General features: G+C 35.6%; 1 protein-coding gene and 1 long non-coding RNA gene across 2 annotated transcripts; both read right to left on the bottom strand.

Moving 5' to 3' along the window:
* Positions 1-4233: 4233 nt before the first annotated feature.
* On the bottom strand, positions 4234-8869 carry LOC110906363. The gene is made up of 4 exons (XM_035982947.1): positions 8458-8869; positions 7683-8374; positions 7365-7617; positions 4234-7262 (listed from the first exon to the last, which is right to left on the bottom strand). Exons 1-4 carry the CDS (start codon positions 8867-8869, stop codon positions 4234-4236), a joined length of 4386 nt encoding a protein of 1461 aa, XP_035838840.1.
* Positions 8870-15413: 6544 nt separating this feature from the next.
* Positions 15414-15730, bottom strand: LOC110908016. The gene is made up of 2 exons (XR_002574120.2): positions 15682-15730; positions 15414-15608 (listed from the first exon to the last, which is right to left on the bottom strand). It is a non-coding gene; the product is annotated as an uncharacterized LOC110908016 (long non-coding RNA).
* Between the last annotated feature and the right edge of the window lie 528 nt (positions 15731-16258).

Raw genomic sequence — 16258 nt, 5'->3', positions numbered from 1 at the left:
ACAATAATGCTGAGTGAGTTCACTAATTGTCCAGTTTTAGTTCACCAAAAACTTAAGTTGTTTAGATAAAGCATTTATAATCACGTTGTGGGGAGCTACCCCATCTGTAAGCTCACTAAACTGTAGATACCGAAACTGTTGACGGAATATAAATTCGTGCCCCGAGTCAATGTCTATCGTCATTGACCATGTTGCAAGGTCTACTAGTTCACGCCCGATCTCCCCCGGTCACGGTGTGAGGTTGTCAAACCTAATAGCGCTATCAACTAATAACCCGTTCGCCCCCGGCGATTAATCGGTACTGTAAGCAGGGACTTAAGGTGATAGAGTTTCGTTTAGCATGGCTAGTTGTGATTTATAAATAGTATCCAAACGTATCTCCCCCGGAGATAGTAATTACCCATTCTGTTTTCCCCCGGAGTAATGGGTCAAAAGTATTTTTCCCAAAGTTGGTAGTTTGTTCGTGTCCCTCCGCGGGACGCATGCTTTTAGTGTGTGAACTCACCTTGGGTTGCTCGGCAGATTGGGTTACTTGTCAAACACGTTGGTCAACACGTCCTAACATGGTTACCGGTATAGGTCAGGTTTGGTGTACAAGCTATCACGTAAAAATCTACACATAACTATCACGATGCATGCATAAAAATATAGACAGTGGGTTATTGGGCCGGCCCTAGCATTTAAGCAGTCAAACAGTAACACGCAGATAAGTCAACAGGTAGCCCATATCAAGCATACTATGGCCCAATAACCAAAGTGGACAGCCCAGTCGCAACCAAATGGTCTCAAGTCGCAACCAGGAGGTCTCGGCTTGTCACGCTGTGGTTGCGAGTCGCAACCGTGTGGTCTCGAGTTGTCACGTTGTGGTTGCGAGTCGCAACCGTCGTAGTCTCGAGTCGCAATCGTGTGGTTTCGAGTTGTCATGCCATGGTTGCGAGTCGCAACGGTGCGGTTGCGAGTCGTAATGCTATCTCTTTCATGTTCACGTGTAGATTCAGATACATCAGTCCACATTGTACTATGTAATCAGGCCCAAATCAAGTAATAGCCAATAAGGTTTTACTAACATTTTTCCTAATCTGACCATTAATAAAAATAGATCAAACTTTGCCATTTCTGAAATCTTCAAACCATATTCAAACAAGTTCATCACAAGTTCATAGTTTTTCTAGGGTTTTCATGTCAACATAGCCATACATTTTGGACCGAAAATCACATATTTCATCAAGATCAACATGTACGAATAAAGAAACATACAACATATATCCGAAATCTTAAGTTTAACATCATCATTTTGCAAGAAACAATGAAGCATAGTATGGTTAGCCATGAATACTCTTAAACTACCATTATCTAGCCATCTTTAAGCATGTTAGCAAGTATTCATACATAAGGTTTAACACACATAGTCCAACTTCACAAATCACCCAAAAATCATGTATAACACTACTAACCAAGCATTTCTAGTTCATTTAACCCACATAAATCCTATGCACATAATAACAACACTAACCGGTTGAGAAGGAGGAGCCGAAACAACGAAAAGGAACCGAGAAAGTAGAGTGTCCGAATGATGATGGTCTTGACCGAGATTCTTGTCCGAGATCCTTGAGCTTGAACCGAAAGTTGGAAGAGATGGGATGTTGTTGAAGGTTTCTAGTGAGAGAGAATAGAAGGAGTGTGTGGATGTGTTTGGTAACTAAAGAATGAAGAATGAGGGGGAGGTTGGGTTTATATACAAGGGAGCTCGGGTTGGGCTTGGGGGTTTCGGCCCAAACGGTTTCGGCTCAAGAGGCCCACTCGAGACCGAGTGGCCCACTCGCAACCGAGTGGTTGCGAGTCATGGTCTCGGCTCTCATATATATATATATATATTACATACATATCACACATATCATGCACAAAGATCACGTTTTCATTTAATATCATATATATACACAAAAAAAATATTACAAGGTGTTCGTTCGGAAAAACCTAGAGTGTCACAGATTTGGTTGTAAACAATGTTATATCAATAAAAAGTGTGATTTAAGTGAAGATCTAGCTGTTTCTACGTCAGATACTTGTTTTCCGCACCTGTATCTGATCAAAACTCCTCTGATAGACTCGTTCGGGTCAGAATTCGATCCTACAGCAATACTTTGACAGCTACGAGAGCTGTCAATTGAAAATAAATCTTGACGCCAAAGGATGGCAATAGTTTAGTATTTGCAATACTTAATCTTGATTGGGAAAACTCGTGGCAAATAGTTTTGTATATGGCAATATGATTATTACTAAGTCGTTTTTATGCCATACATCGTAATCTCGTTTAAACCATCGTAAAACTCGTTAATGTGTTATTAGAAATTCAATTAAGGATTAATAAAAACTGTTTTGAAATAAATCAAAACTTGTGTAAGTATTATTTAAATCAAATCAATGATTCATGATAATACTTTAGATATCCTTCTAAGAATCTAACATATAAAGGTATGGGAGATTCTATGAAGATTTCGATAATCGAATAATGAAACAATTGTACACACATCCTAAAGTGATTCGGATAACGCTACAAGAATAATAAAATAAGAATACTTATATATAGGAAGTACCAGCGGCGTATCCACCATCTCATCTGGTAAACACGCATTAAAGTACACAATGAATCCAAACAGGGGCTCCAATATTAGTACTCTAAACTTCGTGGATTTGGATCCCAGAAAACAAGTATGACGTTGTAAAATTGTTAAACTAAATCCATGCTTGTGGTAAATATTTTTATTAATATGAGACCCTTTTTCTATTTCGTATTTACAAAATAGACAATGGGACAACCAATGGTCTCAAATTCATTTATATTTTGTTAAAAAAAGTTACTTCTATTTGTTCATACCTTGCAAAATACAAATACCACAAAATTGGACTCATTTTCAAAGGCACTATGAATTTCCCATCTACCTTCTGTTTTGATGTAACTTGGCAAGTTTTATATATTATTAATGGTAACTTGACATTAAAAAAAATAACACCCTTATATGGCTTTCATTGCCTAATAATAGTGACTTTGCTGAAAAATATCTTCTACCTAACCAAATAAACGTTTATTACCTGGAACACTTGGAACTTAGTATACCTAAAATTAAAAGGCATACACCTCGCTAACCCTAACGTCCCATACGTAGAAACACTGTTAAACTATCTGATTTCGCTTAGTGTTTGTTTAATTTTTTACCCGTTTCTAATTGCTTTTATGCGTGACTTGCATTGTATTTGATGACTAGATCACCACATAAAGGATTGAAAAACTAACGTAATACAATACATCACAAAGATGATTGATAAACTAACATAAAACGAGTATGACTCAACCGAACTAGACCTTCTCATGCACACCCTTAGACTTACTAACAAGTGTTGTGTTTTCCATTGCATTGCGAATTTGGTTTTGGTTATGGCTCAAAACCGAACCGCCCCGTACATAGCCCTAAACCCACCAACCTAAGTGATATGTTTCCCGCCGCATCGCGCGGGTAAACAACTAGTACATGCGCGATGCGGCGGGAGTGGCGATTTACAATAGGATACTCGTTTACCGTTAGTTTATCCGTCGTCTCGTGATATATCGTATAGTAATTAAGTTAGTTTTCTTATTCGTGATCTTCTACAAGAATAGTACAAAACAAGGAAGTAGATGTAATTAAAAACAAGAAGAGTTCAAAACAGTCAAGTAGCTAAACAAAACAATAAAAACAAAATGCGGGGAGTCTCTTGTATCTCTTCCTGTTTTACCAATACATCCGTTCGCTTATGACTTTCTTGTATCTTCTCCTCTCCTGTACCAGATTTCGACACATAACAAAACGTTACACGCTTACAGGTGCTTTAAAATAGTAATTAAAAAGTAATTTCAGGAAGCAAATAAGGCACATAATCTACTAACTTACCTTCGTTTTGATACGGATGCGATTAATTAATCACGCAACACTTCCTGGTAGACAACATTTGATGTGTAAACTCCGCGTTGTTTGAATTCTTTGGCGAGATGTACCAACACCTTCGTACTTTGTCTTGAAATCCCTCTTGATAACGTGACATAAAGTTGTCCATGTGAAAATACAGAATCCGGTAGATAAATACCAACGTTCGGAATTGTTTGACCTTGAGCTTTATTAATCGTCATGGAAAAGCTAAGTCGAATTGGAAATTGTTTTCTTTTCAGCTTAAATGGGAACATGTCATCTTCAGAAAGGGTTAGAGGGATTCTTGGCAAAAAAAAACTCTTTTTCCGGCATGTTGACCGACTGCAATTTCCGCATCAATAACATTTCGCATGAAACCCTTACATATCAACCGCGTGCCATTACACAGGCCATGTGATGGATCGATATTACGTAACAATATTATTGGGCATCCAATTTTTAAATGAAGCTTATGAGGCGGCAAACCACTAACATTTAGCGAATTTAAGAACTCGACCGGATAGAAGTTGCGCTGATCGTCTTCAGCTTCATCAAAACTGTAATAAACTTTTTCCTCCCCTTGAAAAATTTCAATCATTTGATTATTAATCTCGTCAACACTATCATTTTTAGTGGACAATATTGCTCTAGAGATTATATAATCTGAAGAATATACATTATCTTCAATTGATGGAAAGATGGCATGGATCAATTCTTTTATAGCGTTTTCTCTGTTGTTGCACTGAATTGTCATGTCATCGGGTATGCGGATATAGTTTCCTTCGATTGGTTCTTCAGTTCCATCGCCGACTCTTAAAAGAAATTTAGAAAACCATGGATCTTTCAGCGCTCTCATATTTATGGTCAACTGCATCTTCTTAGTCAAAGACCAAAGAGGTGACATTCGTACGCTGGAGTCTAAAATCTGTGCTCGAGTGCCACGTTTGATAACCGGCAACACATGTCTGAAGTCACCTCCCATAACCATTATCTTTCCACCAAATGGGAGACTAACACCTATAATGTCTTGGAATGTACGATCGACTGCCTCTATCGCTTGTCGTTTAGCCATCGACGCTTCATCCCATATGATTATTTTGGCAGAGCGAATCAGTTTAGCGGCCCCACTCTGTTTTTTAATATTGCACATTGAATTATTTTCAAGATTAAGAGGAATCTTGAATCTCGAGTGAACCGTTCTACCTCCTGGCATATTATTAGCCGCTGCACCTGATGAAGCTGTTGCGAGAGCAATAAGACCACGTGACCGAATTTCAGCAAGCAAGGCAATGTACAAAAATGTTTTTCCAGTTCCACCTGGACCATCAATAAAGAACACGCCTGGAAGATCATTATCAACATGCATCATGATCTCATCAAACACGTTTTTTTGGTCCGGATTAAGTGAATGTTTGGCACTCAAGTGTTCAGGTTCCAAAACAATCCCATACTCTTCTTGTAACTCACGATAACCTGCATCTTGTAAGTTAACATCGTCAGTTATCTTAGGAAGGTCGAATTCATTGAAATTTTTACCCATGGATTGTACCAAGACAGTTATTTCGGTAAGAACCATATTTTGAACTCGTTCTATACTTTGACAGTGTAACCGATGATCTTCAGATAGTGAATCAAAGTGGTCATTCCATAACTTTCGAATATCTCCAGGTTGGCAAAAAATCATTATGGTCGCAAATAACCTTCTAAGAGCATTGGGAAACTGAAACGTAGAGGCTTCTTCGAGACATTGTGATAGATATTCATCGTCTTCTATTAAGCCTAACTCAAGAGCTGCTTTCCGAAATGTCGCACACCGTTGACCATTAACTGTGCAAAGATGTTCGAAAGAAGTAGGCCCTCTGACATTTGACAAAAGTAGGCGTAAGTAGTACCTTTCTCCTTCGGCTGGATTAGCGGAAACGATACGACCTCTTTGTTTTTTACCGAAACGACGACTCCAACGGCGTGTGCTTCCATTCCAAGTAAAGTGTTTTGGAAAATCTTTATACAAATGTACCCTTGCTGTTTCATCGTTTCTATTCTGATCAAAAAATGCTGTTAGCATGGTTCTCTTATCCCTTTCCCTATCAACAATATTAGGCATCAAGTCATCATCTCTAAATCTAACCATCTGATTATTTGGGAGATGAAGTTGTAAGGCTAGAACAGCAGGAAAGATTTGAGAAAGAGAGAAGGAAAAAATTCGCCACATAGCCTCTGGGGGCGATATGTAGCGTGCATCTTGAAATCTTTTTATCTCATTAATAACAACCCCTGGCTCACTTTGATCGACTTGAATAACCTGTTTGTCATGTCCTTTATAAACATATTTGAAAAGATATTTCACAGATTTTATACTTGAGCAAACTTCAACATTCATGTGGCAGTTAAACATCATCAAAAGCCTTGGGTTATATGGGACCATCCATCTATTATCAAGTGTTTGTCCTCGTAGGTCCACTTCTATCCCGGTGTCTCTCCTTCGATACAACGGATACGAATCTTCTCCTTGTGTCGTCTGTTCGTTAAATTGTCTAGGATAGTGAAAACGACAAATTTTAGGATCACCCTGCATACAAGGACTACTTGATCGTAAATTGCCGCAAGGACCGTGAATCATGTGCTTGACAACCATCTCATGCAATCTGGGATGTGTTAGTTTGTTAGGAATTTCAGCACACACAACCTTATCATAATGGTCCGCGTTATTGATCTTGTGTTGCGGGTACATGATTAGGAGAAAATGTGCGTGCGGCAAACCCCGCTTTTGAAATTCAATGACATAGACGTATGCCTTAACTTCCCCGAGGACATGTTTCTTGAAGAGTTGATCCTTAAGATCTTCTAATTTAGCCCGGAACACTCTTGAAACAAGGTCTGGACGATCTGTAGCAGTTTGACCAACATGTAAGTTATCACATATCTCAGGCCACTTAGGATTACATGTCATTGTAAGGAATACATCAGGCTTGCCGTCGTCTTGAACTAACGTCATCGCATCTAGAAACCGACGTCGTATGTCGCGAGGCCCCCCGATGAAAGATGCAGGCAACACAATTCTTTTCCCGACTCTGTTTGCATGAACCTCGCCAGTATTGACGCAATCCACAATACCTTGGTACAATTCGGCCCGAATCTTATCCTGGTTTCTCTCACAAAATTCTAAGCGTGACGTCTCAATTTTGATGTAAACATCAACCACAAACTGCTGTAGCAGCCTACCACCGAACAAAAGCACATTATCGGTAGATCGAATCTGGAACTTGTAACAGTAGTACTCTCGCATAGCCACGGTTGTTCTACCACTTCGTGTGTTAGCCTCTGAACGATGAAGATGTATTAAAAACAAACAGTTAATAAAAATAAAACGCATTACGCTATTTTTATGATCTTCACTTAAAAAGGATAACAAATTGTTGGTACCTTCCATTTCTCCTTCGATGTTGTCATTGTTGCGAACCTCATTGATTGATACTCCTTGACGTGGTATGTTAGCATGCCAACCCGACTCACCATTAGGAAAAAATAAAGGATACGACAATGGATCGTAACAACTGAAGTACGGCTGAATAGTTTGTCTATATTCAGACCTACCGTACACTACAATACTTCGTTTATACGAAGTGATATTGTCATTACCTTCAACCCAAATACCAGCAACATATATAATTGTGAACTATAAGTAAGTAAAATAAGCAATTATATTAAATAATTGCAATTAATATAATATATTATATATACCTCGGATGTCGTTGGTCGGTTGTACACCCTTTGGTCAAGTTCAACCGAAGTATTCAAAGTGACTCTATAGTTGTCCAGAGGTCCTAGTTCCGCAAGTCTTCTAAATGTATCGACATATGGGTTTGTAGAAAGAACGCGTGTTAAAATCTGAGTAATACGCCGATCAAGATTTGGCCATCGGAGTCTGTGATCTAACTCAGTATCAGGATCGTAAAAATACAACTGCAAGTACCTAGGAGTCCCATCCCTCGGAACTAATTGGTCGATTCTGTGATATATTCCTTTATGTGCACGAAAAGTATATACGCCGTCTCTCATATTGTTCAATGTATCATCCAATGTCACACCCATTGAGGCAAAAGAAAAATTGGTGTTATAAGCACGGATGTTTTGCCTAAACAAATCTCCAATTTCATCTTGAGACGTGAAAAGTCGGTACAATTCCTCTGGAATTTCTAAGTTTGCTAACACGGTTTTCCCACTCATACAACAAAAGGTATCAAATTCAAATTGAAATCGTTTTGCTCCACAATTAGGACATGCGCCTCGTTCCTTTAAAACACGATGCTCTCCAGGTACACCATTGTAAACAAAATTATAAGGATCATCTTCTACGCTCCCATGTTGGAGGGAAGGTTGATCAACTACTTCAGCAAATTGGGGTAATAAAGTACGCGGATGAATTTGAATACCTAAAAAAATTGGTGTATTAAGTAATGAAGGTTGTAAAAGATGTCAAGTTCGAAAAAGAAATCTTTGTTAAATAAATAGAAACCTCGTGATGTTCTATGCCTGACTACGTCAATTACATCATCTATCGGGGTTTGGTTGACTTGACTGCCATTTGAAATACGCATTCCATTATCGTTTGGTGTATTAGAACATCCTTCATTGTACTCCTTGCATTTTGTAGTAGAAACACTTGAGGCGTTCTCATTTGTTGTTTGTGGAAATTGAGTAATATTAGTTTGTAAACTTCTTAACGGTGTCCTTTCTGTTGACCTATTATTCATTAAAGATATTGATGAAGCACTTTGGGGGGCATCACCACTCCCAAATTTAGATACTTTGTTATTTTCTTTGCGTGCAGCATAGTATCTTTTTTGATACTCTTTTCGTTTTTCAGCTTTAGTAGATGCACTCGAGCTAGAAGCATGATTTCGAGGGTTTGAGAGTCCATTAGTCATTGTAAATTGATAAAATGACAAATACCTTGCAAATTAAATAAAAGAGAGTTATCATAGATGATGAAATTCTCAAATCATAACAACATTCCAACACATAACTTAGAGAAAAACAAACCGAAGGATAACATTGAAATACATAATGATAACATTAAAATACATGACTTAAACGGAATATCATGACTTAGAGAAAAAAAACACAAATCCTTAAAACATTGACATACATAATGATAAAATTAAGTGAAAGCCAATCTAAATACTTGGTGAAACAATGGTCTGCACAAACACCGCACCCTTAAAACCTCGAAACCAAGAAACGGGATAAAAACATTCGAAGGGCTTCATATCCATTTCAATTGTAAACAACTTCCCTAATTTAGTCATCACAAACCAATTACCATTTGTCACATAATGTGTTATATCGCACCACAATGACAATGATATCGGGGGGATCGGAGGACATGATAAGACCTTAATCCAGTAATCCCCTTGTAGTGTCCATAGGTCAATTGTCATCTCAAACATGCCAGTGCTAGCAAACATGTGAAGCACATTTTTTACATTAACTAAAACACCTTGAACCATTCCATTAGAAGGAACGGGTGGAAAGCTTATCTCCTTGAACTGCTCCGAATTAACATCAAAACAAATTACCACATTCGTACCTCCAATCCAACATTCGCAAACAGTGAAATATAGAGTACCACCACAAAATGTGCCAGCTGACCAATTGAAATGAGGGCTTAGGTACTCTTGTCTTGTTATGAAAGGAATATTTCTCCAAGAGTCTACTTCCCTAGAATAAACATAGACACCAAGTACACCTGTTGGTGCAGTTGTCTGTCGACTACATCTTAGTTCGAGTCTTAGGACAGGGTTGTTCGTATTGTATATGTGTTTAGAGTTTTAGGGCCGCTTATAGGGTAAATGAGTCGGACCGCTTTTGTGACATTTAAGTGGACCGCCCATATGTCAACTGGTAGGTTCGCTCATATGGACATGTCCATATGAGTGGTTCCTGACTCCTATATATAGGTGTCATATGGGTGGTTCCAGGAGATAGAGAAGTTAGTGTGTGTAAAGGCGAAGTCCTGTCCATTTGTCTCCACGAGCTTGTAATCTGACAATTAATCAATAAAAGAGACGTTAAAGTGTGAAATCAAGCTTTACGAAGACTAATTCAATGAATTCCGCCTCTGGATTAGTCTAAGATCTCTTCTGAATGACTCATCGGGTCAGCAAACGATCCTACAACACCACTCCTACGCTTTATATGCAAGACCTTGTAATCATCGTCAGCGTCAACGTACAAACCAATGGCATCAAGGTTATTTATATAGAATCCATGAGAATCAGGGGTTGACAAACGCTTGAAAGCAGTAGTTGTTGGATTCCAAAGAAGCAACTCGTATGTATGATTCAAGCAAACACACAACAATCCGTTCAAATGTGAAAGTATTGAGACATCATTATTTTGGTGATGGAATGGAAATGTAACTATTGAGCTTGGACCATAGTCATTGTTATTAGAGATGATTGGACGAACAGAGCACGTTAGGTCGTCAATTAGTAGAACTCTCTGGTTAGATGAAACTACTGAGCGAGAACAATGTATCCTTACGAAATCTTGTGTTGACAATAACGCATACCATTGCTTACATACACTCTTAGAACGACCTACATCCTTTGCTGGCAGCCTCGTTAATATCTCAAACACGATTGTATGAGTAGGAAGGTCAACCATGGTTATACCTTCGTTTAATACAGATAATGATTATTTAGTTGTCCAATCTAAGAAGATTATACCTTGGTGAAACAAAAAGCATACTTCTACAATTACATCAATATGAGGGAAACAAAAAGCAAAACACGAAACACCAAGAGAGACTTTAATATTCAACAACTAAACAAATAACAACACCAAATGTTTCTAACTTAAACACAAATTGGATAACGATCCATAATTTACATATCCCGTGCCTCGACCATATCCGGTTCGTACGTAATCGTACTCAACTCCGTAGACTTCAAAATATTAACTGAAATAACAAATAAAATATAACTTTTATTAAACTACATGAGCCATTAGATCTAACTAATTATTAGAATGTTCATGTGTAAAGCATAACATACTATCTGGTAGATGAACCAACTTGAGACGTGATACATATATGATAGACCTTTGTTGCACGGCTCGAATGGAACGTATAACATCGAAAGGCTTCAGGGCAGACAAAAACAATTGTATTGTGTGACCACTGTATATTACGATTTTGGGTTAAAGTTCTTCTAATAATAATATTTTCTTACATATAACGTAAATATTATGTTTGTAATATGTTAATAATAAATAATAACGTACGTCTTATCTTGAAGAGAAAGTTCAAAACAACATCGATCACGTTTGCCTTCTATTATTCTCCCAACCACATCTAAAACCAAATCAGTCAAATCGTATAGACCATATATAAAGTTTTATATATTTAATAAAAATTATAGATAGAGAATTAATATGTACCAACAATATCCATTTGAGGTCTCCTGTCATGCTTCAATTCTATAATGGAAGGGACCAATGGATATAAAGAAGCACCCCTTGGAATCGTAAGCATAAGTGAAGAAAGCTTTGTATATTCGTTGATGACAATTTTCTTCTCGGACCAAACTAACACGTAATTCTGGTACTTTGGGCACTCAAGATAGTTGAGATTCTCAATTTGGAAATGATTCAACGAAAAAAAACCACCCATCAATGACGCGTCATTATATTTGTGTATCAAATTTTGTGGGACGAACGCAACATTTTTTTGTCTCTAAAATGAAAAGAAATTTAGTGGTGGAAAAACGCTTACTCGTATAACACAAAGTAAATTAAAATAATGTTCTTACGTGTTGATCAAGAAATATAACCACTAATCTCTTTCCATCGACGTCATGCCAAATAAACTCCACCTTAACAAAGATTATATTATACCATGCTCTATCATTTGTCAATGATGAAAATTCTTCAACGGAAAAATGATCAGACATATCCTATTAAGTGTTCAATATTAGTTAACTAAAAAAATAAAAACTCCAGAAATAAAATTTAAACTAAAACATGATTATAATTAAACAGCAACAAATTTAAATTTAAACTAATACATAATTAAAAGTTACATAATTAAGATTCAAACTAATTCGAGAAAAAAAACTACAGTCATCATAAAAGTTGTTCTAAGGTTCCCAAACCATTTTTTCATCCAATGGTGGTTCGTAAACCGCCCCAGGGTCAGTTTCGTACCCTTCAGCCCAGGTCGGTAGTTCTTGTGTTTGACTGTAGTTTTCCACATAAGGGGGGTTTGAAGGTGGAGGATGCATAGGAAGTATAGGAGTGTTTGGCACCGGACGATGGCACCCCTCAATTTGTAGTCCACCAAATTGTAGTTGAGCGAAGGTATAGTCATACGCCCAATTCAACTCTTCATCCGTCCAACCAAATGGATCATCATATTCAGGGTTTGCCAATGGAGGTGGGGTTGAAACCGAAGGTGGGGTTAAAACCGGAGGTGGGGTTGACACCGGAGGTGGGTTTGAAGTTAGAGGGTTTGAATCAGGAAGGTTTAAATGGCGATCGGATGATCGTCCATGGTTTGTTGATCCTAGTGATTCAACGGGAATTGGATAACCACCGCCCATACCTCTCAATTGATATGTGTTTGGAGTGATTTGTAAACTGAAAAATACAAAAAGACAAATAGATAATACTTGAATTTAGAGTATCCAATTTATTTGACTACTTACTTTTTAGACTTATATGGTTAGAAACTAATGTTGTTAACGGAAGATTATGTTGTACCACTAAGTATTCTATTGCTTTGTACTATAAGAAAAAACCCCTATAGGGACGACACCTATAGGGATAATACAACTTGTCCAAAACCATTTTCTGAAATTTCTAGGCATGTAGAGTGCAGAAAGCTTTAAAAAAATAAACCTTATCTTGTAATAGTAATATAACTTTAAAAAAAATAAACCATATCTTGCGTGTTATTAATCCTTAATTAACTTTAAAAAAACTCATGTAACAGTAAAATAATATATTAATTTTAGTAAATGTTTTCTCTTTATTTGATGTGATGTTTTTTCCTTTATAAATTATGAGGTGTAAAGTTGTTATCCGATCATATAAAATTGTAATCTTTGAAAATTGTGAAGATGACATATGATCATATCTCATGCGAAAACGTGTGACTGAAAATGTAGATTTTCAATAGGAGATATAATCATGGGATAATATCAATAGGAGATATAATCATGGGATAATATCAATTACAAAAGGTTAAACAAATACGAATTCAGTTTGTATAGAATTTTCGATAAACACACATTCAGTTTGTATCAAATCTGGTCATGGTTAATTTGTATTACGAAATATCCCTATTGAAATATTCTATGCAAGTTTCATCTCATGTATATAATCAAAACGGCGTTTTATTTTTACCACGTGTTTTAAACGTTAAAAGAAAACATATAAAATAAGAAATCCACATCATCATCAGCAAACATTAAAGGGTTAAACCAATATTTTTTTAATAACCTAGAGGTTGTTTGGTGAAATTAGATAATAAAAACCTCCCATCAGTTTGGTCATTGGTGAATGGTTTTGTAATATTAGATAGTAAGAAAAAAACTCGAGTAACAGTGGTCACAAATTTCTTCAGTTGTTTTAATAATGTCATTTAAAATCTTTTTGTTCTTTTAAATTTACTCAACTATTTTTAGGTGTTCCAATCTTATATTTTCTATTTTTGAATATTAAGGAATAATAGGGATATTAGTCGGAAAACTTGAACGGAAAAGTCTGAATATTAGTCGGAGTTTTGGGAGTAGCAATTCCTTTGAATAATAATAAGTTGGAGTTTTGTTTGATCTTATTTTCAAAAAACAGAAAATACAAGGGTGGAATTTAAAAAAATTATAAAAATAATATTTTTAGAAAGGGAGGTATAAACAGTAAAAATGAAGGTGCATTTAGCCACACCCTAAATATTATTGCAACTGTGTAACGGTTTTTATTTTTTTTAAATGCAAATCTGGATCTAAAAACCCAGTATAGTTTGCAATACCTAATAATATTTTGTTTTGAATACAGTATTGTTTTAAAAAAAATTCCTGTAATACATGAACACATACACATAATTACTATAACAATCAGCTTTGTGAGTGTTTAATTAAGGTCAAATGTTACACCTCACATAAATATAATCTATCATACAAAAGTAATTATCATAATTATCATATAACCAAGACACTGACCAGTAAGAACATCTTATCTTCTCACTATTACATGTCCAAAACTAACCTAAATATCATAATTATCATATAACCATGACACTTATCAGTCCCAATAATGATGAAATATCCAAAATATCACAAAACAAACTAAAATCAAAACTGCAAAATCAATTTATCCTTTTCACTATTCCATGTCTAAAATTGACCTACCTATCATAACTATCATATAACCACAACACTTATCATCCCGAAAAATGAAAAAATATATCAAAACATCCCACAGAACAAACTAAAATAAAAAGTACATAACAATCTATCTTTTCACTATTCCATATCTAAAATTGACCTAACTATGATAATTTTCATTGAACTACAACACTTATCATCCCCAAAAATGACCTAAATATCATAATTATCACAAAACCATGACACATATCAGTCCCAAAAATGAAGGAAAAGATCAAAATATAACAGAACAAAGTAAAATCAAAACTACAAAAACAATTTATCCTTTCACTATCCCGAAAAATGAAAAAATATATCAAAACATCCCACAGAACAAACTAAAATAAAAAGTACATAACAATCTATCTTTTCACTATTCCATATCTAAAATTGACCTAACTATCATAATTTTCATTGAACTACAACACTTATCATCCCCAAAAATAACCTAAATATCATAATTATCACAAAACCATGACACATATCAGTCCCAAAAATGAAGGAAAAGATCAAAATATAATAGAACAAAGTAAAATCAAAACTACAAAAACAATTTATCCTTTCACTATCCCGAAAAATGAAAAAATATATCAAAACATCCCACAGAACAAACTAAAATAAAAAGTACATAACAATCTATCTTTTCACTATTCCATATCTAAAATTGACCTAACTATCATAATTTTCATTGAACTACAACACTTATCATCCCCAAAAATGACCTAAATATCATAATTATCACAAAACCATGACACATATCAGTCCCAAAAATGAAGGAAAAGATCAAAATATAACAGAACAAAGTAAAATCAAAACTACAAAAACAATTTATCCTTTCACTATCCCGAAAAATGAAAAAATATATCAAAACATCCCACAGAACAAACTAAAATAAAAAGTACATAACAATCTATCTTTTCACTATTCCATATCTAAAATTGACCTAACTATCATAATTTTCATTGAACTACAACACTTATCATCCCCAAAAATGACCTAAATATCATAATTATCACAAAACCATGACACATATCAGTCCCAAAAATGAAGGAAAAGATCAAAATATAACAGAACAAAGTAAAATCAAAACTACAAAAACAATTTATCCTTTCACTATGTCATATTTGAAAGAACTTACAACAATGCAAGAGGGAGATGTGAAAAGCCGACAAAAATTTTAAAACCTTGATGTGAGAGCCGAGAAACAACGCAAGATCCGAATGCAAAGAGTTGATATATTCTGAAATCGAAGTAAATAGAAGTTGTTAAGTTGATGTTTTGAAAGTAGGATTATTCAACTGAGATAAACTTACAATTTCAGTTGAGTGTAGTTGAGAGTTTGTAAAGTGTGAGTAGAGTGTAGATATCTCTGAATTATTTATAGAGACTGAAGCAAGCATGCTGTCTTTCAAGCATGCTGTCTTTCAAACAGTGCTGTCTTTCAAACAGTGTATGGAAGAGTGTTGATATATTATAGAGACTGCAGCAAGCAAGCTGTCTTTCACACAAAAGTAAAGTGTTGCTTTTTCCTGTAGATTGTACTTCCCTGCTTTTGGCATCCCTTTTTGTCTGTAGCATAAGTCAAATGGGTTAACATCAGTTTAAAAACAAAAAGCATAAAAATAACAAAACACATCATAAAACAAAAACAAAAAGCATAAAAAAAACAAAAGCATAAAAAAAACAAAAGAAATGACAAAACTTATATCCCAACCAATATGAGCATGATGTTTAACATCAGTTAGGTACCCAATCTCGATCAAAGCATCAAGTTTTATATCATATCAAAACACAAAATATAGTCAAGTTTATATTCTCTCAGTAGCATAGCATGTTAAAAATTAATATTCAAGGCTTAGAAATTACCAAAAAAGAGCGAAAAACCGACTG

This window comes from Helianthus annuus, chromosome 14 (assembly GCF_002127325.2).
Source record: "Helianthus annuus cultivar XRQ/B chromosome 14, HanXRQr2.0-SUNRISE, whole genome shotgun sequence".
Taxonomy (NCBI): domain Eukaryota; kingdom Viridiplantae; phylum Streptophyta; class Magnoliopsida; order Asterales; family Asteraceae; genus Helianthus; species Helianthus annuus.
The sequence above is the reverse complement of the archived record's forward strand: the minus strand, read 5'-3'. Positions and strand labels throughout refer to the sequence as shown.

What these genes read in the sequence shown, in the direction of transcription:
- LOC110906363 (XM_035982947.1), bottom strand. Translation starts at nt 8,869, where the DNA reads ATGACTAATGGACTCTCAAACCCTCGAAATCATGCTTCTAGCTCGAGT. An exon ending in ACCGACCAACGACATCCGAG is followed by an intron (nt 7,618 to 7,682) that starts GTATATATAATA and finishes ACTTACTTATAG; the next exon opens with TTCACAATTATATATGTTGC. An exon ending in CATCGAAGGAGAAATGGAAG is followed by an intron (nt 7,263 to 7,364) that starts GTACCAACAATT and finishes TTCATCGTTCAG; the next exon opens with AGGCTAACACACGAAGTGGT.